At 41.0% G+C, this 27315-nt stretch overlaps 1 protein-coding gene across 3 annotated transcripts in view; it reads right to left on the bottom strand.

Annotated features, from left to right (window-relative positions):
• Positions 1-27315, bottom strand: part of gareml (GRB2 associated, regulator of MAPK1-like) — a 182466-nt gene that overhangs the window by 11967 nt on the left and 143184 nt on the right. For all 3 annotated transcript variants that reach the window (XM_048596428.1, XM_048596429.1, XM_048596430.1), the window contains one exon: positions 13779-13948. In XM_048596428.1, the coding sequence (XP_048452385.1) occupies positions 13779-13948 (170 nt within the window). The remainder of the gene's footprint in view (positions 1-13778; positions 13949-27315) is intronic.

Here is a 27315-nt window from a genome sequence, read left to right as displayed (position 1 = left end):
AATTTGTCTTCACCTCAACCTTATTCAAATGGAAGAAAAAGATCGACTAATCATAATCAATAATGAACAGGTAAAAATACAACTAATTATGCTAAATCTGTTCAGAGATGCCAATCCGGTAACAACTGGTCAAGGAGTAGCCAGTTAGGGAACAATTTAATTTAATTTGTTTTATTATTGTCATGTACTGAGATACAGCAAAAAGTATGGTTTTGCATGCTATCCAGACAAATCATACTTACAAATATATATCGAGATAATTAAACAGAATGCAGAATATCGTGTTACAGCTACAGAGAAGGTGCAGAGAAAGATCAACTCTAATATATGAGAGCTCCGTTCCTAAGTCTGATAACAGCGGGGAAGACGCTGTTCTTGAATCTGTCGGTATGTGTTTTCAAACTTTTGTATCTTCTGCCCGATGAAGAGGCTAGAAAAAGAATATAACTGGGGTGGGAGGGGCTGTGATTACAGTGGCTGCTTTCCTGAGTCAATGGAAGGAAGGCTAGTTTGTGAGATGGACTGGGCTGTGTTAACGACTCTGTCATTTCTTGCAGTCTTAGGAAGAGCAGTTGCCATACCAAACAGTGATGCATCTGGATAGGATGCTTTCTGTGGTGCATCTATGAAAATTTGTAAGAGTCATTGTGGACATGCCAAATTTCCTTAGCATTCTGAGGAAGTAGAGGCATTGATGTGCTTTCTTGACTGTAGCATTGAAGTGAATAGACCAGGACAGAGTGATGGTGACATTTACTCTAAGGAACCTGAAAGTCTCCACCATCTCCATCTCAGCATCATTGATACAGACAGGGGTGTGCCCTCCACTCCACCTCCTGATGTTGATGACCAGCTCCTTTATTTTGCTGATATTGTTGTCTTTATGCCAGGCCACGAAGCTCCCTATCCCTTTCCTGTACTCTGTCTTGTCACTACTGTGATGATAAGCAAATTTATAAATGGATTTTAGAGCTGAATTTGGCCACACAGTCATGAGTGTATAAGGGGTATAGTAGGGGCTGAATATGCAGCCTTGCAGGGCACTGGTGTTGGGGATTATCGTGGAGGAGATGTTGTCGCCTACCCTTACTGATTGCAGTCTATGGGTCAGGAAGTTGAGGATCCAGTTGCAGAGGGAAGAGCGGAGGCCTAGGTCTTGGATTTTGGTTGGAATTATGGTGTTGAAGGTGGAGCTAAATCAATGAATTGGAGTTTGACATTGTCAGGACTCTCTTTGTCATCAGATGTTCCAGGGATGAGTGTAGGGCCAATGAGATGGTGTCTGCCATGGACCTATTGTGACGGTAGGTAAATAGTAGTGGATCAAGGCAATCTGAGAGGCTAGAGCTGATGTGTGCCATTACTAACTCTCAAAGCACTTCATAATGATGGGATGTCAGAGCCACTGGGTTATTAAGACACATTGCCTAAGTTTTCTTTTGCGCCGGATGATGGTGGTCTTCTTGAAGCGGGTGGGAACCTCGCATTGAAGTAACGAGGGGTTAAAGATGTCCGCAAATACTCCCACCTGCTGGTCCACACAGGATCTGAGTGCATATAAACCGTAGGGACCACAGGAAAAAGGAAAGGGATTGGTAGTATTGAACAATCTGGTCAAGGGATAATTAGTAGAAAATGTCATTGGGATTCCTAGAGTCAATCAGCAGCCTAACAAGAGGACAGAATCCATAAGATTACATACATTGGCATAAGTGAATTGTTTCATACTGTTAACAGGATGAAAATACATGACTAGACAGGATTTGCAGAAATATCTTCCACTCCTACCTCCTATCAACACTGAGAAGAATTCAGATGACCCATAGCACATGCAGCACGGTGACAAGTCGTTCGCACTGCTGCCTCACAGCACCAGGGACCCGGGATTGATTCCACCCTTGGACGGCTGTGTGGAGTTTGTACATTCTCGCCCTGTCTGCGTGGGTTTCCTCTGGGTGCTCCAATTTCCTCCCACAGTCCAAAGATGTGCAGGTTAGGGTGAATTGGCCATGCTAAATTGCTCATAGTGTCCAGGGAGGTGCAGGCTAGGTGGACTATCTATGGGGAACGCAAGGTTACAGCAATGGTGTCGGGCAGTGAGTCTGGGTGAGATGGTCTTTGGAGGGTTGGTTTGGATTCGATGGACCGAATGGCCTGCTTCCCTGCTGTAGGAATTCTATGATCTGAACTCATTAATAAATCTTTAACTTAAGATACTCATTCAGGAACATAGCTTGGTGAACAAATAATTACAGTCGATTTGAATTTGATGTTAGATGAGGAGACAATATGCTTTCAAAAGAAACATCTCAAATCTTCATTTTTCAGGAAATAATCTTCAACACCAGTGTTAGGGATCATGCTAAGTAAGAGACAAATTCTCAAGTAGCACAACTGAGGAACTGCACATGTTGGGTTCACCAGTAAAGTAGCCATAATTTTTTTTTCTTCTTTATTCATTTATGGGATGAGAGTATCTCTGGATTAACAGTCCAGCGATAATACAAGACGATCGCCTCCAGTAGGTGAATTCAAACCTTCAACCTTATCAACAAGTTGAAATAGACAGTCTAGGTACTTCAGGAAGATTATGAATAAAGATTTGCTTCCACAGATTGAAGATGGGCTGTAAGAGGCTCCATGGAAGCCATCACTCAGCTGGGACCACAATGTCTCCTGATTCAGGACAGTGCCTAATGCAAAGATCAAGGATACCATTAAGAAGAAATTGCCTGGCTTAGAAATTCAGGTTTCTGCAAATTAGAAAATATTTATTTCATCAAGTTAGCTGTCTTCCAAGAAGGAAATTCATAAGGTTATGGACCTTCCCCCAGACAATATAATAGGTCAATTATCTGTTTCAGTAAGAATTTCTTTGCAAAAGAAATTCAAAACATCAAAAGTCTAACTCTCACTTCAGTGGAGTGAGACTTTTCAGATCTTGAACAGAATCAAGGTCAATAGCCCTCAATCCAAAGTCCTACCAATCTCCAAAGTCTAAAGAGAACATGTTTGGAAAGAATTGTGAAACCTTCAGGCTGCCTCAAATTATGAAGCAGGGAGATGTGGTTGTGGTGAATGTAATTTTATACAGATGTGTAAGCTGATTATGGGGAAAAAGCTGAGAGGGAAATGTTGCATAAAGTAATGATTCTGAAAAGGTTGATGATGAAAACACAAAGCTCTACCTAATCTGATAATGTCATAGTTACTTGGGTGGGGAGAGGTAGAACATCTTAGGATCTTGAAAGGGAAAGAAATCTTAGACCATAAGACCATAAGATATAGGAGCTGAAATTAGGCCATTCAGATGTTGAGTCTGCTCCTTCATTCAATCATGGCTGATAAGTTCCTCAACCCCATTCTCCCACTTTCTCCCTGTAATCCTTGATCCCCTTGATAATTAAGAACTTATCTATCTCAGTCTTAAACATACTCAATGACCTGGCCTCCACAGCCTTCTGTGGCAATGAATTCCATAGATTCACCACTCTCTGGCTGAAGAAGTTTCTCCTTATCTCTGTTCTAAAAGGTCTTCGCTTTACTCTAAGGCTGTGCCCTCAGGTCCTAGTCTCTCCTACAAATAAAAACATCTTCCCAACATCCACTCTGTCCAGGCCATTCAGTATTCTGTAAGTTTCAATTAGATCCCCTCTCATCCTTCTAAACTCCAATGAGTATAGTCCCACAGTCCTCAAACGTTCCTCATATGTTAAGCTTTCTATTCCTGGGACCATTCTTGTGAACCTTCTCTGAACCCGCTCCAGGGCCAGTACATCCTTCCTGAGATATGGGGCCCAAAACTGCACACAATACTCAAATCAGAGCCTTATAAAGCCTCGGTAGTACATCCCTGCTTTTATATTCAAGTCCTCTCAAAATAAATGTCAACATTGCATTTGCCTCCCTGACTACTGACTCAACCTGCAAGTTTACCTTGAGAAAATCCTGGACTAGAACTCCCAAGACCTTTGCACTTCAGACTTCTGAATTTTCTCCCCATTTAGCAAATAGTCCAAGCTTTTATTCTTCTGTAGATTGGAAGAAGCTACTTCTCTTACTTGCAGATGAGTAATGAGCATAGTCACAGTATCAGAGCTGGTCCTTTTAAAGTGAAATTAAAAGACACTTCTGTTTTATGAGCATGCAATACCAGCCACTGAAAATAGGTCAGGGCTAGGCTATTCGGCCCTTGGAGCCTGCCCCACCATTTAATATGAACATGGCTGATTGTGCAATCTCAGTATCCCATTCCCGTCCTCTCCCCACACCCCTTGATCCATTTAGCTGCAAGGGCCACATCCAGCTCCCTCTTGAATATCTCTAACAAACTGGCCCCAACAGCTTACTCTGGAAGACAATTCCACAGGTTCACAACTCTGAATGAAGAAATTCTCTCTCATCTCATTCCTGAATGGCTTACCCCTTATTCTTAGACTGTGACCCCTAGTTCTGGACTTACCCAAAATCGGGAACATACTTCCCGCATCTAGCTTATCCATTTCCATCAGTTTTTAAGTTTCTATTAGATCACCCCCTCATTCTTCTAAATTCCAGCGAATACAAGCCCAGTCAATCCAGTCTTTCCTCATATGTCAGTCTTGCCATCCCGGGAATCAGTCTGGTGATCCTTCGCTGGAACTCCCTCCATAGCAAGAATGTTCTTCCTCAGACTAGGAGACTAAAACTGCACAGAATACTCAAGGTGTGCCCTCACCAAGGCCCTGTATAACTGCAGCAAGACAATCTCACTTCAATACCTGCATGCTCTCACTATGAAGGCCAGCATGCCATTAGCTTTCCTCACTGCCTGCTGCACCTGCATGCCAACCTTCAGCAATTCTTCCATCATGACACCCAAGTCTCATTGCACCTCACCTTTTCGTAAACTGCCACCATTCAGATAACGATCTGCCTTCCTGCTTTTGCGACCACAGTGGATAACCTCACATTTATCCACATTATATTGCATTTTCCAGGTATGTGCCCACTCAGCCTGTCTGTCCAAGTCACCCAAGTCCTCTTAGCATTCTCCTCACAGCACACACTGCCACCCAGCTTCGTGTCATCTGCAAATTTGGAGAATGTTGTTTAATTCCTTCATCCACATTGTTAATGTATATTGTGAACAGCTGGGGTCCAAGCACTGAACCCTGTGGTACCCCACTTATCACTTCCTGCCACTCTGAAAAGGACCCGTTTATTCCCAACTCTCTGATTTCTGTCTGCAAACCGGCTCTCTAGCAATGTCAATACATGACCTCTGATGCCATGAGCTTTAATTTTGCTTACTAATCTCTTGTGTGGAACCTTGTCAAAAGCCTTTTGAAAGTCCAGACACACAACATCTACTGATTCATTCTTGTTCTCTCTACTGGTTACATCCTCAAAAAATTCCACAATGTGGAGATGCTGGTGTTGGACTGTGGTGAATAAGGTCTGAAGTCGCAAGACACCAGGTCATAGTCCAACAGGTTTATTTAAAATCACAAGCTTTCTGAGTGCTGCCTCTTTGTCTTCACCTGATGAAGGGCCAGCGCTTCGAAAGCTTATGATTCCAAATAAACCTGTTGGACTATAACCTGGTGTCGAGTGACTTCTGACCTCAAAAAATTCCAGAAGATTTGTCAAGCATGATTTTCCTTTAGTGAATCCCTGCTGACATGGACCGATCCTGTCACCGCTTTCCAAATGCTCAGTTATTACATCATTATTAATTGACTCCAGCATTTTCCCCACCACCAATGTCAGGTTAATCGGCCCACAATTCCCGGTTTTCTCTCTCCTACCTTTTATAAAGGTGGGGTTACATTAGCTACCCTCCAGCCCACTGGAACTCTTCCACAGTCTATAGAATGCTGGAAAAGGATCACCAATGCATCCACTCTTCTAGGGCTGCTTCCTTAAGTACTCTGGGATGCAGAGCATCAGGCCCTGGGGACTTAATGGGTTTTAATCCAATCAAGATAGACTGCAGAAATTCACCAATGCTCCTTACATAGCACTTTCCAAACCTACAACCAATTCCATCTAGAAGGTCAAGGACAGCAAGTACATGGGTACATCACCCCCTGCAAGTTCCCCTCCAAGCCACTCGCCATCCTGACTTAGAAATATATTGCCGTTCTTTCACTGTTGCTGGATCAAAATCCTGAATGCCCTCCCTAAGGGCATTGTGGGTCAACCTACAGCACATGGACTGCAGCAATACAAGAAGGCAGCTCACTACCACCTTCCAAAGGGCAGCCAAGGACAGGTAAAAAATGCTGGCCCAGCCAGCAACACCCAAGTCCCACAGGTGAATAAAAAACAATCCAATTTAAATACCATTTTAATGATGTGGCAAATCTTAATTGCTACTGGTTAATCTCTCTGCAACTGAACATTAACTATTACAGATGGGGTGTTGCATTCATTCAGAAACTAATTGCTGTTGGAATATTAAAAACGTAAAATTTTAATTCCCGTCTCTCTTATCTCCTCTCTCATTGCAATCCTTTTTATTCCTTCTATCTCTCCATCGATATCTGATTGGCTGATTGAATTCCACAAGCTTCATTTACACTTTGTTCTCAGAATTTGTGTTGCTTAGTTCTCAACTCATCAATCTGACAGATTAAGTAAATCTGCACGTGACCACCCTGTGTTCCCTCAATGCAATTTTTTCAGCTTGTGCATTCAGCATCTCACTGCACGAAAATATCCAAAAACTAAATGTGCAAAGGCAATTGTAACTAATGGCATACATTAGTATCATTTAATAAATGGAGTACAGTATTGGGAAAGGTATTATTCTAAAGGTACAATGGCTCTATATTTAAGTGGCATATTCCTTTAAGTCGTCAAGTTTGATTTTCAGTAGAGAGACAAATTCTACAGTAAATTCAATGCTAATCAATGTTGGACATTCTTAGAGTAAATTAAAAGTTAACTGGATGGAGTATTTTCTTCAAAGATCTGGTGCTACTTGTAAATCTCCAATGATTCCCCAAAATCAGAGGAAGCAAAAACTGATTGATTTTCACAACTTCATAAAATGCTTTCCATAAATGTGTGCACAACAAAATGATTGTTTTGAAAAAAACAATTACAGCAAATTTGAATTGACTGGAAGAATTTCCCTCAGACACATTTATCTATAATTAAATGAGAGCAACGGAAGAAAAATAGAGCAAAAGAATAGATATATTATATGCCCAGGAATGTATCATTTTCATTCTGTGGCTAGGAGACGGGAATGCCTAGTGCATAAAATGCAAAACCATACCCGGGAAGGTCAGATGATGGATGAAACCACCTCCTCCATGTCATTTTCACTGGTCAGTGTGGGCTTTTGGAAACCTATTAAAAACATCCTGGGTCTGAACGTTTCTGGTGAAACACGAAAGCTCACTGAGGAGTCACAAAGCATTAAATGTTTCAAATGTCACTATGATGTGAGGTATTGCACTGTTAACGTGTTTAAGATGCAGTGATTCATCACAGATATTTATGTTTTAGAGGTAAATTGACTTGTTAGTATCTGGTTAAAAAGAAATTCAGTTTTGAAGATGAAAATATTTGACCTTCTCCCTTACATTCATTGACAGGTTGAGGGGTGATCTTATAGAAGTTTACACAATCATGAGAGGCACAGATAAGGTGAATTACCAAGGTTTTTTCCAAGGGTGGGGGAGTTCAAAACTAGAAGGCATAGTTTAAGGTGAGAGGGAAAAGGTTTAAAAGGTAGCCCAGGGGCACCCTTTTCACACAGAGGGTAGTGCACATATGGAATGAATTGCTGGAGGAAGTGGTGGATATGGGTACAATTACAGCTTCGAAAAGACATTTGGATAGGTACATGAACAGGAAAGGTTTAGAGGGAATATGGACCAAATGCAGGTTAATTGGGAATAGTTTAGAACATAGAACATAGAACGTAGAACAGTAAAGCACAGTACAGGCACTTCGGCCCACGATGTTGTGCCAAACTTTTACCCTAAACCTAAGGTCTATCTAACCTCCACCCCTACCTTATACTATCGTCCATATGCTTATCTAATAGCTGCTTAAATGCCCCTAAATGAGGCCGACTCCACTACCCTCTCCGGCAATGCATTCCACGTCCCGACCACTCTCTGAGTAAAGAACCTACCTCTGACGTCTCCCCAATATCTACCTCCACTCACTTTCAAACCATGCCCCCTCGTAATAGCTACCCCCACCCTAGGAAAAAGTCTCTGGCTGTCTACTCTATCTATACTTCTGATCATTTTGTACACCACTACCAAGTCACCTCTTATCCTTCGTCATTCTAAAGAGAAAAGCCCTAGCTCTCTCAACCTTTCCTCGTAAGACCTTCCCTCCATTCCAGGCAACAGCCTGGTAAATCTCCTCTGCACCTTTTCCAACGCCTCCACATCTTTCCTGTAATGAGGCGACCAGCACTGGACACAATACTCCAGATGTGGCTGAACCAGGCATTTGTATAGCTGGAGCATAACTTCACGGCTCTTGAACTCAATCCCTCTATTAATGAAAGGTAACACACCATTTGCCTTCTTAACAACTCTATCCACCTGGGTGGCAGCTTTCAGGGAACTGTGAACATGAACCCCAAGATCCCACTGCTCCTCCACACCGCCAAGAATCTTTCCGTTAACCCTGTATTCTGCTTTTTAAGTTTGTCCTTCCAACATGAATCACCTCACATTTTTCATGGTTAAACTCCATCTGCCACTTCTCAGCCCTGCTCTGCATCCTATCAATGTCCCTTTGTAACCTAGAATGGCCCTCCGCACTGTCCACAACACGACCCACCTTCGTATCGTCCGCGAACTTGCTAATCCACCCTTCCACTCCTGCATCCAAATCATTTACATACATCACAAATAGAAGAGGACCCAGGACAGATCCTTGTGATACACCACTCGTAACTGAGCACCATCTTGAATATTTTCCGTTCCGTCCACTACCACCCTTTGTCTTCTAAGGGTCAGCCAATTCTGAATCCAATCTGCCACATTTCCCCCTATCCCATGCCTCCTTACCTTCTGCATGAGCCTACCATGGGGAACCTTATCAAACGCCTTACTTAAATCCATGTATACCACATCCACTGCTCTACCTTCATCCACGTGTTTGGTCACCTCTTCAAAGAATTCAATAAGGTTTGTGAGGCATGATGGACCCCTCACAAATCCATGCTGACTATCACGAATCAAACTGTGCCTTTCCAAGTGATCACAAATCCTATCTCTCAGAGCCCTTTCCAATAATTTGCCCACCACTGATGTAAGACTAACTGGCCTGTAATTTCCAGGGTTATCCCTATTCCCTTTTTTGAACAGGGGAGTGACGTTTGCTTCTCTCCAATCTTCCGGCAATATACCCGTGGACAGTGAGGACGAAAAGAGGATCACCAAAGGCCCTACAATCTCTTCCCATGCTTCCCATAGAATCCTTGGATAAATCCCATCAGGCCCGGGGGACTTATCTATCTTCAACTTCCTCAAAATTCCTCGTACATCTTCCTTACTAACATCGACCTCCTCTAGCCTACTAGCCTGTTTCACACTGTCCTCCTCGTTATTCTCTGATTTCTCACGTAAGTGTAGAAAGCCTTGGAGTTTTCCTTGATCCTATCTGCCAAAGTTTTCTCATGCCCTCTTTATAGCTCTCCTAAGCTTTTTCTTCAGCTCCTTCCTGGATAACTTGTATCCCTCTAGAGCCTTTTCCGTTCCTTGTTTCCTAAACCTTACATAAGCATCCTTCTTCCTCTTAACCAGTCGTTCAACCTCTCTAGAGAACCAAGGCTCCCTCACTCGACCGCATCTTCCCTGCCTACTAGGGACAAACATATCGAGCACACGCAGTATGCATTCCTTAAACAATCTCCACATTTCAATAGTGCTCTTCCCTAACAGCATCTGTTCCCAATTTATGTTACCCAGTTCTTGCCTAACAGAATTGTAATTACCCTTCCCCCAATTATAAACCTTACCCTGCTGTATGTACCTATCCTTTTCCATGACTATTGTAAAAGTAACAGAGTTATGATCGCTACCGCCAAAATGCTCTCCTCCCAACAGGTCTAACACTTGGCCCGGTTCGTTGCCAAGCACCAAATCGAAAGTGACCTCTCCTCGTGTTGGTCTATCTACATAATGTGTCAGGAATCCTTCCTGAACCCACTGGACAAAATCCGCTCCATCTAAACTGTTACAACTAAAATGGTTCCAATCAATATTTGGAAATTAAAAATTTCCAATGTCACCCATGACTACAACCCTGTGACTTTTCACCTTTCCAGTATCTGCCTCCCAATCCGCTCCTCCACTTCTCTGCAACTATTAGGGGGGCTGTAAAAAAACCCCAACAAAGTGACTGCTCCTTTCTTGTTCCTGACCTCAACCCGAACTGACTCTGTCGACGTATCATTCTCGAACTGCCTTTCAGTAGCTGCTATGCTAGCCCTGACTAGCAATGCCACTCCCCCACCTCTTTTTCCACTCTCCCTATTTCTTTTAAAGCATCTAAATCCCGGAACTTCCAACAACATTCCTCTCCCTGAGTTACCCAAGTTTCTGTAATGGCCACAACATCGTAGTTTAGTTTGGGAAACATAGTCGGCATGGATGAGCTGAACTGAAGGACCTGTTTCAGTGCTTTATGACTCTATTATGACTCTCACAAATTTCAATGAGCACCTTTTATTGTTTTCTTTCTGGACATTTGTATATCATTTCACAGCTATGACCATTTTCAATATTTGACTGAGTTTCAAGTTCTAATGGATTCCAGAACAGCTAGCATTTCATCCGTGTGAGGATGAATGACAGTTTCAGGAAACTCTAACAACAGAATGTTCTTTTTCCTTTTTAAGAAAAAAAAGCAAAATAACAGATTGCAAGCGTTGCAAGCTTGTTTGAGAGTAAGTTGCATGGTCAAAGTGAGGGAGACTTGGTCAGAATGATTAAGACAGTAAGTAAGTAATTAATAATTAAGTAACTGAGAATTTAGGTAAAACTGAGAACTCACAGCAGAGGGAGTAAGTGCTGTTTTAATTGAGGCTTACTCCATGAAATAAATTTTCCAGAGTGGGAGGTGAACAGGAAAGGAAGCTCAGGCATGGATCAAGGGGCCTTGCTGCCCTGAGAACAATGGTGCATGACATCTCATGTGCAGGGAAAGCAGTTGATTGGCGAGTAGGTTTTATTTCTAAACTTTGAAATGGAAGATGCATTTTAATTTGTTTAGATCTCCAGAATTTTTTCTCTTTTTCTGAGAAATAACTTGTTAAGTTTTCATAATACATGTACTTACTTCAAGGGTAATACATAGTTTTTTTAGAGTTGCAGGAGAGCAAGTCAAAAAGGCCAAGTGGCGTGTATGTACTGCAGTACGCGAGGCATCATGGACAGTCCAGGTGTTCCATATGAACACACCTGCAAGAGGTGTCACCAGTTGCACAAGGTTGAGTCCCAGGTTTCAGAATGTGATCAGCGACTGATACCATAGTTGTGCATCCTACAGGCAGAGAACTACCTGGACCGTCTCAAAAGTGCACAGGTCAGGATTCCCAGTCCAGAGGAAGGTCAGGTCCTAGCAACACACCACATGGAGAGGTGTAAAATTACTGACAGCAATTTACAGCTGCTGTCAGTTTCACAGCAATTACTGACAACAGATGTTGATGATTTTACCATTATTACAGCTGCAAAATCCAGGCTATAGTAATTGAATAAGTCAAAGTACACCAACCAAGAGTCTCTGTACTGACATTTCACAACTGTCCATATTTTTTGTGAAAATCGTGAACGTGTCCTAAATTAATACACATTTCTTACATACCTTTTAATTTCTTTTTGTTAAAAACCTGAATGGATGGGAAGGTGATCTGCACCAGATGGCAAGTTGGATGCAACATTTGCAACTTGTTAAAGATCTAGGAAGGTTAAGTTGTAAACTTTAACATCAATCCTAGCTTTAGCGTAGCTCTGGAGAATGCTGCATTGTACAGCGGGAATGTGAGTTTAGAAACTTTGGGAAAAGGGAAATTGTTCACTCAGAGATTCATAATATGGTGCAGAATGGCTTGATATATGATAACATGGTGTTAGAAGAAAACAAATTTCTGGGATTTATCCCTGTACCTCCTGATGGATTCCAGAAACAGTAATATTATGCACGATGCTCAGTCGTGGAGCACGGGAGTGAGGTATTTTTGAAAATATTAATGAGGCTTTTGAAAACACTTACAAAAAGGATTGTTTCCTGATCACTACTACAAACTTTGTATTCTTTCTAGATTGATGAAATTCCTTTTTTTTTTTAAGAATGAACATCTTTCCTCTTTATTAAGGAGACCAAAGTTTGCTATCCTTGACCACAGGATTAGGTCAATGTGGGTTTAAGCAGCAGTAAGGGCTGGTGCTTAATGCAAGAAACTTCATAGCTGTATGGAAGGTGATATAATGTTACAGTGAAACAAACTTTGAAGTTAAAAAATACATATGCAAACACAAATCGTAAAAACAGAACAAGAAAAATAGTTCCAAAAAAATGCTGTAAGGTTCAAGGTGTGAGGAAAAAAGAGATACTGGGGAATAAGGTTTTTAAAAATATCAGAAAACACATGTACCATACAATGTATTGTCAGGGCATTGCAAAGGTTGGAAAGGTATTCCAGGTCCAGCAAAACTAGTTTGAGAGCTTTTCTTAAGGTCATCTTTGAAAAGATTGAATTCAGTGCTTTGTATTTCAGAGTTGAAAGATGTGTCCTGTACTGTTAAGGGATGTGTACAGTCAGTTCTGCTGTTTCTTCAAAGCAAATTGGCTTTAATGCGATTGAAGAATTTAGACCACTATTTGTAGAACACAAACTTTCCTTATCTGTATTGGCTATAATGTGATTCTGAAGGACAAGGGCAGCAGATACATGGGAACACCACCACCTGCAAGTTCCCCTCCAAGTCAATCACCATCCTGACTTGGAAATATATCGCCATTCCTTCACTGTCATTGGGTCAAAATCCTGGAACTCCCTTCCCCACAGTATTGTGGCGACTTCTACGTCCAAAGAGCTGCAGCAATTCATTACTGCCTTCTCCAGGACTGTGAGAGGTGGATAATAAACGCTAGCCTAGCCAGTTAAATACACATCCCTTAACAACAGAGGACATATCCTTCAACTCTGAAATGTACTTTGGGGAATCCTCCAAGCTTTGCTTGCTCAGTACGCTTTTGCTAACTTTTCAGGTAAATAGTCCATATAAAGTCCAAACTTGAAGGAAGGGTCAGGCTTAGAAGTAAAAATGTGAAAGGATGGAGTAAAAGACACAGAAAAATTGAATTAATGATTTTATTGTGGAGTTTGTAATTTTTCTGAATTTTATCTAAAATCTGACTTTCGAAATCTCAATTATGCAGAAGTGAACTTTTTCTCAAAAAAGTATTTTAAATTCCTTGGTAGTTTATTGGTAAACAGTGAAAGTTGATTATTTATGTGGAGAAATACAATCATAAAGTATTTACATTGATATCTTCAGTGTTAAACATTGACAAAATTAATTGTTCTAAATGGTGCCAAAAGGATATTAGGTTTATAGACAGGACACGTGGAAGATTTTTGAATAATATATGTATACATTAATGCTTTATTAATGATAAAGAAGGGAAGGGGGAATTCATTTCCTGAATGATGCTGGATTAAACTACATTTTTTTAATTTAAGAAAAATCAATGACCCACAAAATCCTACAAAGTTTTCATTCATTTTTTATATCTATTTCACTTACATCTCATGAAGACCAGATGAGTAATAGGACAGACTAGGGCTCGGTGAATGGGCTTGCTGGAGCTGGGCCTTTGCAAATCGAGGAGGAACCGGTGGGCTTGGGGTAGGAACACCTTTAGCATCCCTTGGAGGAATAGGAGGAGCATTTAGAAGACGGCATTCCTCCTTCACCTAACAAAAGAAAACAGTGAAACATGGTGTTTGTCAAGATTTAAACATAGTACAGACCAAGCTTCTATTGATCTGTGTTTGAATGTAACTATTTTGCTAATTCTGTTAATTCTAATGAAATCAGAAGTCATCACGAAGGCAGTCAGACCATTTCAGCTGACTTGACACATTCTGCCTGTCAAATTAATAGCAATAGTTTGTAGGAACATGAGTAAGCCATTCAGCTGTTCAGACATGCTCTGCCATTTTAGATCAGGACTTCAGTGATATATTTCTTCACTATCCCCATATCCAATGATAAGGAACCGCTTGTGCTGCAGAGATGGTTTAAAACTCAGAGCTTTAACATACCATGTCAAAAAGATGTCATTAATGAAGGATCGATCACTTCTAATAATAACTTATGTTTGAAAATACAAATCAGCCAAGATGATAAAACTTGCAATATTCATAACTTGCAATAAACAGGAATGCAAATCACTGAATCCAAGCTGTTGACTGACATAGCATTCATGGTCAGTTACTGCTACCAATAAAACAAATCAACATTTTAGAATCATAGAATCCCTACAGTGTGGAAACAGGCCATTTGGCCCAACAGATCCACACCACCCCTCTGAAGAACATCCCACCCAGACCCATTCTCCTAATCCCACAGTTCCCATGTCTAACCCACATAATCTAAGCATCCTTAGGCACAATGGGCAATTTAACACAGCCAATCCACCTACCCTGCACATCTTTGGATTGTGAGAGGAAACTGGGAGGAAACCCACACTGACGCAGGGAAAATGTGCAAACTCCACACAGACAGTCGCCAGAGGCTGGAATTGAACCTGGGTCTCTAATGCTGTGAGGCAGCAGTGCTAACCACTTAGCCACCATGCCATTGACTAATTAGCTATTCTCAAGTAGAACTTGAACAATCTATATGATTTTCTGAAATAAATGTGCTAAAAACTACATCACTGCAGATCCCTAAATTGGGATCATATGAGAGTTATTTATGGATGATGCTAACTTACGAGGCACTAATTGGCTGGGTATTAAACCAAAGAAAGCTTTCAAAGAGTGTGTACTTTTGAATGGATTCAAGGGACAGCTAATTAAGCAGCTGAGGGAGAAAGAAATAGAAGGTTATGTTTGACAGAGTGAGATCAAGTAAATTTGTGAGGAGACTTAATTGGAACACAGCACTGACATGGATGCGTTAGGTTGAGTGGCCTTTTTCTGTGCTGGAGAATTTTATACACTTCCATGAAATCAAGTAGAGTTCAAAGTGACAGCTCCAGTGCCAGTGCCAGTGCCAACCCAGCTGTGTAAAACAGACCACATTACAGCTAAGGAAGGAAGAAGACCCTATTTGTTGAATGAGTAGTTGTTGTAAGGATGGTAATTACTTATATCTAAGTATATGACATGAAAATAACAATTGCAATATTCTATTCAGAATGCTGTGTCATCAATCCTGTCATGAAATGATTATCCTTTGTCCAAATCACACTGTATCCATTTTGCCCCTCCCCATTGGTGCAAACTAACCTCTTCCTGGCCTGCCACCTCTTCTCCAGCAATTCCCTCCCAACAAGAATCAAGCCTGTCAATTAGGCTGGCTCTCACACAGGGAACCCCTTTCAAAAAAAAACTTACACAGCATTGGGTTAAAACTCTATGAATATAGTTGAACGCCAGACATGAATTTCTCACCTGGGTTTGGAATTCCCACTCCAGCAAGTATTAGGGCCAACATTTCTGTGCAATAAAAGCTATAATTAAAAACATTAGGAGTAGTTGAGGACTCTGGGGTCTATTTTCCATGGAGTTTAAAAATATTCGGGCTGGTCTCATTGGAAACTTCAGAATACTGAGATGCCTGGATAGAATGAGCATGGAGATGACTTTTTCCACTCATAGCAGAGACTAAAACCCGAGGTCACAGCCTCAGAAGGAAGGCAAGACTCTCTAAGAATGAGGAGTTTCTTTAGCCAGAGGGTGGCAAATCTATGGAATTCACTTCCACATAATTGACTGTCTTTAAGACACAGATAGATAGTTATTGATTAGTAAGGGGATAAAATATTAACGTTAAATGATCGAATGGCGGAGCAGACTCGATGGGCTGAATGGCCTAGTTCTACTTACTGAAATTAGTCATCTCTTGCCTTTGAACCTCAAATGCAACACAGTCACTTTTTAATGTGACTTTGAGAAAGGTCTTCATGTCTTCCCAGAGCTTCCTGACTGGCTAACGCTGAGTCAGAGATTAGTTCTTCTTCCCTCTCTAAAGCCAAGTTGGTGTTCCATAGCTATTATACATTGTATAGCAGGTGACCGCAGGGGTAACATGACTGCCCAAAGGGATGAGCACACTTTGCTCTCCCTTATGTCTTCTTTGAATGTCCTCTTGGGGAAGGGGGATGGAAGGAAATTGTGAAGTAGGCTGGAAAAGTAATGGTAAGAAAAGCTGCCTGATTGTGAAAAATAATGATTTCAGATAGTAGGACTAAGTTTGATTCAGTAAAAGATATAGGATAGATTTGCATTTGCCATTTGGGGATAAAACCAGTACTGCAAACCAGTTAACTCTTCACAAAGCTCACCTAATTTTAATGTCCACTGAAATTACACAATGCCCATATCAGTCTGGACTCTTATGTTGAAATCCACCCTAATATTTCCAATTAAGATTTGAAGTCCCAATATTTTTTAAATAGTTTTGAGCCAAATTCTGTAGGTTTGCAGCATTTCCTGGTAGTGAGTACAGGTTATGGGAGTAATAAATTATTTTGATAAATTTGGCATGATTAACAAGATAAGTGCAATTCATACATACCTGTCCTCTGATTACTTGTCCTTGCGACAGGATGTTATAGTTTGTCCTCTACTTTGAGGCATTGACTGTTCAATTACATACAGACATATCAATGCACAGCGTGTTTTCTGATTGTTACCTGCATTTCCAGTGCATGTCTTAATGGAATCACCCCTAGCATCAATAGTGCATGAACTAAAGCAATGGTGCAGACCTGGTTCAAATTTTGTTGGGTTTAGGTCAGTGACTCTGCTCCTGCTTGCCATTAGCAAGACAAAAACCTTCATAGGATACTTCCACTTGCTGTAATCCATAGCATTGCTGAAGTATGTCTCTCATATTCCTGTTTTTGATGGGAGTTGCATTGTATATACTAAATGCTGAATATATAACCTATTGTAGGGGTCTTCTCATTATTCAAGTTTGAGTAAACTGGTAGAACAAAATTTTTGTACCCTCTATTTATGAGACCTACTATAACAATTGACAGAAGTTCCTTCATTTATCTCAGCTTTGTACTAAACGATAAAAGCATGAACCCCAGGTAAAACCTACTCACCTACTTCAAATAAGGAAACAATAATCTGGAAAATAATAACCTTATGTCCTACTCTGTACACTGACATTTTTAAATCCCCTGCAAAAAATATTCCATCCTCATCAATTTGTGCTACTAGTGTTTGGTGTCTGACTAAGAGAGATCAGAAAGTGAATCAAGGTTACAATGCTTGGGAATTATTTGTACACATATGAAAATGTTAATACCTTTACTAATGAGTGAATAGATATTTGAACCATTGGTGCAACTAGGAAATGCAAGCAAGTCTAAGAGGAGATTACAGCCACTTATGGTCTTTTTTGGCAAGAGACTAAAATTACTTTCCGTTTCTTGTTACCGGCATTAAAAACAATTAAAGTGGCATAAATTATTTAGCATGCCGGAAACAGAAAGCAATTTTTCAGCGGGTACAGATGGTCCTGCCTTACAGGAAAAGATAGCTGCAAGTTAAGCACTTCCCACAGGAGCAGTTTCTGTACCCACAACAATTAACTGGTAGGCCTAAATGTTGGACATGACCAAAATGCTTAAGCCTTGTACTCCTTAAATAACATTGTCCTGCATCTCTGTCTGTCAATCATTTATGAAGGTAAATATTTCCACAGACAAGTATTCACCTTCTTTAGCAGTTTGTGGTGAAGCTTCAAATATACTCCATCCAAACTAACACCAAAGCAAAATACTGCAGATGGCAGATAAAATCAAACTAAATGGTCATTGACTCGAAACATTAATTCTTTCTTCTTCCACCTGACCTACCAAGAATTTCCTGCATTTTCCGTTTCATTCCACGTGATCTATTTTGATTACACCAAATTTTGCACTGTTCAGTAGCTCACTTAAGAAATCAAGTCTTCCTCCACCAGTCAGACAAGAGATTGGGAAAACCAGATATAGTTGTGTCCAGAAGTTGCACCTACCTATATTCTTAAAAGTACATAAAAGATTGACTGAGTTCTAAACAAAAACAAAATATAAGTTTAAGTGTTAGAATGCCAAAGCATGTCATTTGTAGTTTAAAAACTATTAAATAGCATTTTCTGCATGTTGGGTTGCTGGCAACTTGGTAATATGGCATTGCAATAGTTTAAGTCTCAACCCATTCCCAATCAGCTTCTGTTTCTTTAGGTCAATAACCAAATTATAACCAAAGTTGTCTATGTTCCACATCTTAAAATGGTGAACTAAGTGCTTCTTGTTCTGCAATATTTCAAGTAACATTCAGCATTCTGACAAGAAAGGGAAGAAAAAAAATGGCCACTCTAAACTAATTTTTATCTTTATCAACACTGCTGGTAAAGATTTGGGAGCAGGCAACCCGCCTATATTCTTTGGAACTGTGGGGCAACATAGCTCAAAAAATAGTCCAAATATTCCGAGATCTATTTTTCGAAGGGTTAAATCTTTGACAGATTTATCTATTTAACTTAAATAAATTCATTGCCTAAAGCTTTCCATGAAGAACACCCCACATCATAACGAGGTTGAGACAGTCATGTTTTCCTCTGTATTCTACAAGAATCTAACCTTCTCCTATACCACCAGGTAGCATCACTAAGATGATATACCACACTAGTAGCTAAATAAGAAACAATATACTTTCATACAGGCAAAATTATTTGCAAGGTCACATTTACTGTATATCCCCAGTTATTTTGAGAAGGGGCTGATAGAATGCTCCTAGACTAAGTCAGCAGTTGTAATAATTATGCTCTGACGATGATGTCAAATTGGGTATGTCAGGATTTTTATGAATTACCAGTGATACAAGGCAAAGTCTTGATGGTGTTTCAAGGATTTTCAGCTGTTTGGATCCTCAGTATTGTAATTTCCTCCAAAAACCTCTCTGTCCTTCTTCCCTCCATTAAGATGCTCCTTGAAACCGACCTTTTCCCAGTCTCAATATCTCATATGGCTGGGTGTCACATTGTTTGATAATGCTCTTGTGAAGCAACTCAGGATGTTTTACAGATGGTTTATAAATGCATACTATTGTTATGTGTGATCTTGGTGGGAGAGTTCCTATGGCAGTACTGTTTTTCTATACGAATATATAATTAGAACCAGGAGTAGGCCATTCAGCCCCTCAAGCCTGCTCTGCCATTCAATAAGATCATGGCTGATCTGACTGTTAGCTCAAATCTGTATTCCCATCCTATCCCTGATAATCTTTTGCTCCTTTGCTCAACTATAAATATATCCACCTCTGCCTTAAAAATATTGAAAGACTTAACTTTCACTACCAGATAAAATTACCAACTCTGGTCAGATATGTTCTTGGAGGTATCATGTAGCCTCCAGCCTTTTTCCATTTGCCAATATTTTTATTTTGTTAAAACAAAATTGTGAAGTTATTTGTTTCTTATAAATTTTCCTGATGCAAGACAAAGTAACAATGTAAATTATATGCAAGTATTAACACCACGAATACTATTTTCCTTCAATTTTTCTTGTAAATTGTTCTGATAAGTATAAAATGAAAAATTTCAAGAAAATGTGACTTTTTTCTGGAATGTTCAAGTCCTAAACTGCTAATGACTATTTTCTGTTCAAGTTTTTACTTGGGGGTTATTAAAGCAGTAACCTGTTTAAACTAAATTGCCAGGATCTCCTGGAAATTCCTGGAGGGTTGGGAACCCAAATTGAAAAAGCTGAAAGCTCTGCACATAATGAGCAACTGGAGGAAAGGGGCAATGCGAAGGAAACTAGAATGAAAATAAAGTGCATGTGTCTCAGATATTTTAACCCTTTGCAGTTTTGTTCCTTTAGTACTGCACCTCTAAAACTTCTTCCAATCCTATGTCATAATTCATTTCATTTTAAGATTGATAAAAGACAAAATGTGAGAGAAACAGCTCCAAAATGAAAATGGATGCTGTAAAATGCAATGGCAGAAACTGGCAGGAAAAAGGAAACAGTTAAGTTCTAAGGAATCACTCGGGTTAGCCCTCAGATTAGTGGAATTAGGTTATAGTCACCAATTCCACAATCACAGTGTAAAGGTGTGTTCACAGAACATGATTTGGAACCACAATCCTAACTTTGACTCTACAGCTCACAGTCCGAGTCCAGTTTCCTAATAAGATAAATTCATTGATCCTCAGTTCCTATGTTCCTAAGGTCTATGTAATCTAGGCTGAAGCATTTACACGCACAAAAAATGAAGTATATTTCTTTAAAGATCACTTTGTGAATCCTTTGCTATTGCATTGATGAATCTGTAAATGACATTTCCCCAAACACTAGGTCAGATGTTGGTCAGCTTAAAGTTTATTTTCTCATTTCCAGCACAATATAAATTATACAGAATAACACATAAGAATGAGGACATTTCAAGAGAATATCGTCTTTGGATGTGGGTTTGAACATAACCCATAGGTCTTTTTCTTGGCTGTGGACAGCATCTTTATATTCAAACAGTGCAGTCAGCATTGAGATTTAGAAAGTGGAAAACAAATAGGTTTCACATTGTAAGATGTGGGAGAGTTTTGCAGGTCCATGCTGAGAGTATTCCAAATTCTGACACTGATAAATTATATAGCTGGTTCAAAGCTTTGTGTACAAGTCACTGAAAGATATAATTTTCACTGTTGGTTCTAACAACAATCATGTCGAACAAAATGCTGTTCTTTTAGGTTTCACAACCGTGAAAGTTCATTGGCCAATCAGATATGTGGAAGTGGCAAAGAACTTGTTTTGTTTTAAAAATCATGGTTTATTACTGGAACACTTCTTTCGAGACCTCCTCCATTAAGTCATCTTTTATGCACTTGTTGTGCTTTGATAAATTTGCACACTTCACAGAGCCTGCTAAGAAACCTTGCCCAAACAGACGTGACTAGAACTTTAAGTAAAATAATGCATATGCAGTGGGTTCTATCACAATGTGTCCTTGGGATTGTTCATTGTGTGTAAGGCTAAACTCACTTTGGCATTAACAGCCTCAACAATGTGACCTGTTTATTGAAACATAGATTAAATAGGACACAAAGACAAGGTTGAAAATATGTTCCTGATCTAGGCTACAAAATAATATATACTTTAATAAGCTTTGAACTTTAAGAATAAAAAAAATTGGAACCACGAAATGCCAAGATGATTTAGTTTGTCAGTCCAAAGCAGATTTTGTAAGAGGTTGTGTGAAATTTTAAGTCTACAGACTACACGGACATCAACAAAAACATGCATTTATTCAAAAACCTTAAATATCTCCAGCAGCATCCAGGTCTGCTAATAAACAAAATGTCATCATAAGGAGATAATAGGACACATCACCAAAGTTCGAAGGAGCAAGTTTTAACAAACATACAAGGAGAGGGAGGAAGAGACGCTTAGGAAGGAAATTCCAGAGCTTATGACTCATTCGCAGTCACCAATAGGTGAACAAGGTAATGGGCTTTTGTAGAAGTTCATTCCATTCATCAGGATCATACAGACTGTGTTCTGTGGAGGATTTTCAGGGATGCACCAAATCAGAACATTGGCAAGTTGGCGAAGTGGGCAGATTGGTGGTAAACGAGGTTCAATGCAGAGAAGTGTGAGATCATGTATTTTGGTCAGAAGATCACCAAAAGACAATATAAAATCGGGGCTACAATTCTCAAAGGTTTGCAGGAGCAAAGGGACTCATGTGTATATGTGCACAAATCATTAAAGATGTCAGGACAGGTGGAGAGAGAAGCAAATAAAGCTTACGGTGTTCTTGGCTTTACTAATATAGTAAATTGCCTCTGCACTTTCTCGAGTTGTTCCAGGAATGAGAAACTTGAGCTAAATTGATAGATTGAAGAAGTTGGGACTGTTATCCCTGGGGAGAAGGCCAAGAGGAGATCTGACTGAGGGTTTCAAAATCATGAGCAGACTAGAAAAAGTAGAGAAGGTGTAGCTTTTTCTGCTTGTAAAAGAAACAAAAAGAAGAACATAGATTTAACTTGATGTGCAAATGATGCAAATGTGATGTGAGAAAAACAACTTTTTCATGCAACAAGTTGTTAGGATACAGAATGCACTGCCTGAAACTGTGGCAGAGGCATGTTTAATTGTGGCATTCAAGAGGATATTGGATGATTATTTGTGTAGTAACAGTATGCAGGGATATGGGGAAAAGGCAGGAGACTGGCACCAGATAATAGTCTGAGTAAATAATAGAGCTGGTGCTGCATGATGGGCCAAATTGCCTTCTTCTGTACATGATAATTCTGTGATTTGGTGAACTCAGCTGCTGCTGGAGGATTATCAGCTTGTTGAAAGGCACTCCTTGATCTGTCCAAAACTTGTTGGTCAGTCAGCGCAAAGAGCTGTTGACATACCAGTCTGCAACACTAGGTGTCAGTGCTATAGGTGAAGGGACGGAACAAAGCTTGGGGCACAATAGAGAAAAACAACAGTTTAAGATCATCTGCCGCAATACGTGGATAGGCTGAAAACTGTGTAAACCGCTCAGACTTTATGTTTGAGATGAAATTAATATTTTCACTTTCTTAAATTCATTCTTGGGATATGGACATCTCAGGCTGGGTTAGCATTCAATTGACCATCCTTTGTTGTCTTTGAGGAGGTGGTGATGAGTTAACTTCCTTGACCACTGCAGTCCCTTTGCTGTACATAGACTGGCAATGCTGTTAGGGAGGACTTCCATGATGTTGACTGAGCAATATCGAAGGAATGACAACATATTTCCATGATGTCCATGACATACAGCAATTGCACATTCCTTCAAGGTGCAAAAACTCAAAGGATGTCAAACATTCATGGCTGACAAAGAAAGTTCGGAGCTGTTTAAGATTAAAATGAGAGGCCTATAAAGTTGCCAGAAATAGCAGGGGATTTGGAGAATTTTAGAATCGAACAAAAGGAGGAACAAGAAACTGATGAGGAAATGACAAATGGGATGTTTACATGAAGCAGGGTGTGAGGATGTATAATCAAAGGTAACTGTGGGAGTTAGTGGGTTTGTAGTGGATATTGGTGGTCTGCCTATCCCTACAAATGGATGTTGACGAAGGGAAGGGAGGAGTCAGGGATGGACCAGGTGAAGACGAGAGCAGGGTGGAAATTGGAAGCGAAATTGAAAAACTTTTCCAATTCTGAATGAGAGAGGGAAGCAGCACCGATAACAAAAGACTCTATTCCATTGCCCCAGTTCCTCTGATTCTGATTATGCCAACTTTGACAAGGCGGCCTCCAAATGTCCACCTTCTTCCTCAACCGAGGATTCCCCAGCACCATAGTCCTTAGTTGGGTCCAGCCCATCTCCTATACGTCAGCCTCACCCCCTCTCTCCCCTCCTGCAACAATGACAAGATCCCCCTTGTCCTCACCTACCAACCCACCAACATCCACATCCATTGGAACATTAGATTCCATTTCCACCATCTCCAGTGGGATGCCACCACCAGACACATATTCCCCTCCACTTCCCTGTCAGCCTTCCACCAGGACCATTCCCTCCTGGACAACTCCTCCTTCACTACCAACATGCCCACAGTTCGACGGCACCTTCCGATACCACAGCAGAAGGTGTAACAGCTGCCCATTTACCTCCTCCCTCCTCAGTATCCAAGGGCCCAAACACACCTTTCAGGTGAAGCAGCGCTTTACCTGCATTTCCCACAATCTAGTCTACTGAATTCACTGCTCACAATGTGGTCTCCTCTACACTGGTTGATTGCTTTACAGAGCACCTACATTCTGCCCACAAAAAATACCCTGAGTTTCCTGTTGCCTGCCACTTTAACATACCACCCTGTTCCCTAACCAACATCTCTGTCTCAGGCTTGCTGTAGTGTTCCAGCAAAGCTCAGTGCAAACCGGGAACTCTATAGCCTTCTGGACACAATATTGAGTTCAACAACTCGAGGGCTTGAGGCACCTTCTTGCATGTCCTTACCCCAACCCCCACACACCAGGCGTTGTTATCATATAGTCTGTTATTACACACTACCCATTGTTAGCCATTAAAGTCTCTGTGACGTGGAGGTGCCAATATTAGACTGGGGTGGACAAGGTCACAAGTCACATGACACCAGGGTATAGTCCAACAGGTTTATTTGAAATCACAAGCTTTTGGAGCACTGCACAGTGTCCATTCATCTGTTGCCTTGGACACCACGCAACAATACTGAGACAGGAATGTTCCCTCCCAGTCAAGGAGCACTTCAGCTGTCAAAGACATTCACAGTCTGCTATCTTAAGGTAAGCATCCTCCATGGCAGCCTTAGAGATACACAGCAACACAGAATTGCTGAGCAGAAACTGATAGCCAAGTTCTGTACCCATGAAGACGGCCCCAACCGGGACCTTGGGTTCATGTCACACTATATGTGACACGACCATATCGTTCTGTATCTGTAAAACTGTCCTGTTTTGACACCATCACCTCAATAACTTGTTGTGATCTCTCTACCTTAATTAGTTTGTACAGTTTTGGATTACTTGTTACTTTGGTTAGACCCTCAGCATGCGACTCTTTGGCTTGTTTCCAGCACCACCATATTTTTGACTTTTTGTAGTTATCTCTCTGCCTCAATTAATTGGATTATAGCTCATCCCTTCACTTGCTATTCAGCTGTTGATATTTTACACACACCGTCAGACACTTTTGATCACTTGCAGAGACATTTTATTCAGCCTGTCGACACTCCACTCATACTATTTGTATGGTCTTTTGATCTCTTAACCTAAAAATTCTGTGCCTGTGTGCTTCTCTTCACTCCACCTGATGAAAGAGCAGTGCTACAAAAGTTTGTGATTTCAAAAAAACCTGTTGGACTATAACCTGGTGTCATGTGACTTCTGAACCAACAGTCCCCATTGTCAGCTATTCATCCTCCTGGGCTGATTGTTGTCCACTTCTTTGTCTGTCTAACTGTTTTTTTCTCTCTTTGGGCTCTATCGCCACCTATCATTTACTCCTTACCCACCTACCCGGTCTTCTGTATAAAAACTAATCTTTTCCTGGCTACCATCAGTTTTGAAGAAGGGTCACTGGACCATTAACTCTGATTTCTCTCCACAAATGCTGCCAGACCTGCGGAGTTTTTCCGGCAATTTCTGGTTTTGGATTTGGGGAACAAATTTAATACTTCTAAATTTACAGATAATACAAAACTGAGGGAATGTGTGTTGTTAGGAAGATGTAAAGCGGCTTCAGGATGATTTGGACAGACTTACCGAATGGGCAAGAACATGGAAAAACACATGTAGATAAATAGGAGGTCCTTCACTTTGGGCAGAGAAACAGATGTGCTGAGTATTTCTTAAATGGTAAGAGGTAGGAAAGTGTACATGTACAAAGGAACCAAGATGTTCTTGTCGCTAATTCATTGAAGGCCAACATGCTGATGCTGTAAGCTATTAGGAAGGTAAATGGAATGTTAGTCTTTTGTTGCAAGAAGATGAATGAACAGGAGCAGTGAAGTTCTGCTTCAATTATATAAGAGCTTGCTTTAACTGCACCTTTGGGACACCAACCAGTGTCAAGGGCTGTCACTATGACCTCACCCCTAGAATTCAGCTCTTTTCTCAATGCTTGAACCAAGGCTGTAATGAGATCAGGAGCTGAGTGGCCCTGGTGGAACCTAAACTGGGCATCACTGAGCAGGTGATTTCTGAGCAGGTGCTGCTTGATAGCACTGTTACTGACACCTTCCATCATTTTATTGATGATCAAGAGTAGACTGATGGGGCGGTAATTGGCCAGGTTGGATTAGTCTTGCTTTTTGTGTACATACATGAGCAATTTTCCACATTGTTGGGTCGATGCCAGTGTTTGTAATTGTACTGGAAGAGCTTGTCTAAGAGAGTGGGAGGTACTGGAGCAGAGTTCTTCATTACTATTGCCAGAATGTTGTCAGGGCCCATAGACTTTGCAGTACCCAGCGTCTCCAATTGTTTCTTGAACATCACGTGGAGTGAATTAAAATGGCTGAAGACCACTGAAGGCAGCTGAAATGGATCATCTACTTGGCATTTCTGATTGAACATTGCTCCAAACACTTCAGCCTAATCTTTTGCACTGATGTGCTAGGCTCTTCCATCATTGAGGATGGGGATATTTGTGGGGCCACCCCCTCCAGTGAGTTTAATTGTCCACCACCATTCACGATTAAATGTGACTGAACTTTGATCTGATCCATTAGCTCTGGAATCGCTTAGCTCTGCTCATCATCTGCTGCTTATGCTTTTTGGCATGCAAGGAATCCTGTACTGTAGACTCACCAAGTTGACATCTCAAATTTAGGCAGGCCATCCTACACTCTCCATTGAACCATGGTTGATCCCCTGGCTTGACAGTAATGGCTGAGTAAGGGATATGCCAGGCCATTAGATCGCAGATTGTGATGGAGTACAATCCTGCTGCTGGTGCTGATGGCTCATAGTGCCTCATGGATGCAAGTCCTGGAGCTGCTAGATCTGCTTGAAGTTCGACCCTTAAACACAACATAATAAAGGGTACTTTCAATGTGAAGTCAAGGACAGGTGCTTATGTGGCAGGCAAATTAGTGAGGATGAGGTCAAGTATGATTTTCCCTCTTGTTGGTTCCATCACCAGCTGCTGCAGACCCAGTCCAGCAGCTATATCTTTACCTTGGACTTGATCAGTTTTGGTGCTGCAGTGCCGCTTCTGCTAGTAGATACTGAAGTGCCCAACCCAGAGTACATTCCACACCTTTGCCATACTCAGTGCTTCGTCCACATGCTGTTTAAAATGGAGGAGCACTGATTCATTAGCCAAGGCATGCGGCACATGGTAATCATCGAACTCCTACAGCACGGAGGCAAGCCATTCAGCCCATTGAGTCCACAGCACCCCTCCGAAGAGCATCCCACCCAGACCCTTCCCCCTCCACCCCCCAAACACTGCACCCCCCACCAGTTTGTCCCTGTAACGCTGCATTTCCCACGGCTAACCCACCTAGCCTGCACATCCCTGGACACTATGGGCAGTTTAGCCTCGCCAATCCACCTATCCTGCACATCTTCGGAGGAAACTGG

Source organism: Rhincodon typus, chromosome 5 (genome assembly GCF_021869965.1).
Source record: "Rhincodon typus isolate 14 chromosome 5, sRhiTyp1.1, whole genome shotgun sequence".
NCBI classification, from domain to species: Eukaryota; Metazoa; Chordata; class Chondrichthyes; order Orectolobiformes; family Rhincodontidae; genus Rhincodon; species Rhincodon typus.
The sequence above is the reverse complement of the archived record's forward strand: the minus strand, read 5'-3'. Positions and strand labels throughout refer to the sequence as shown.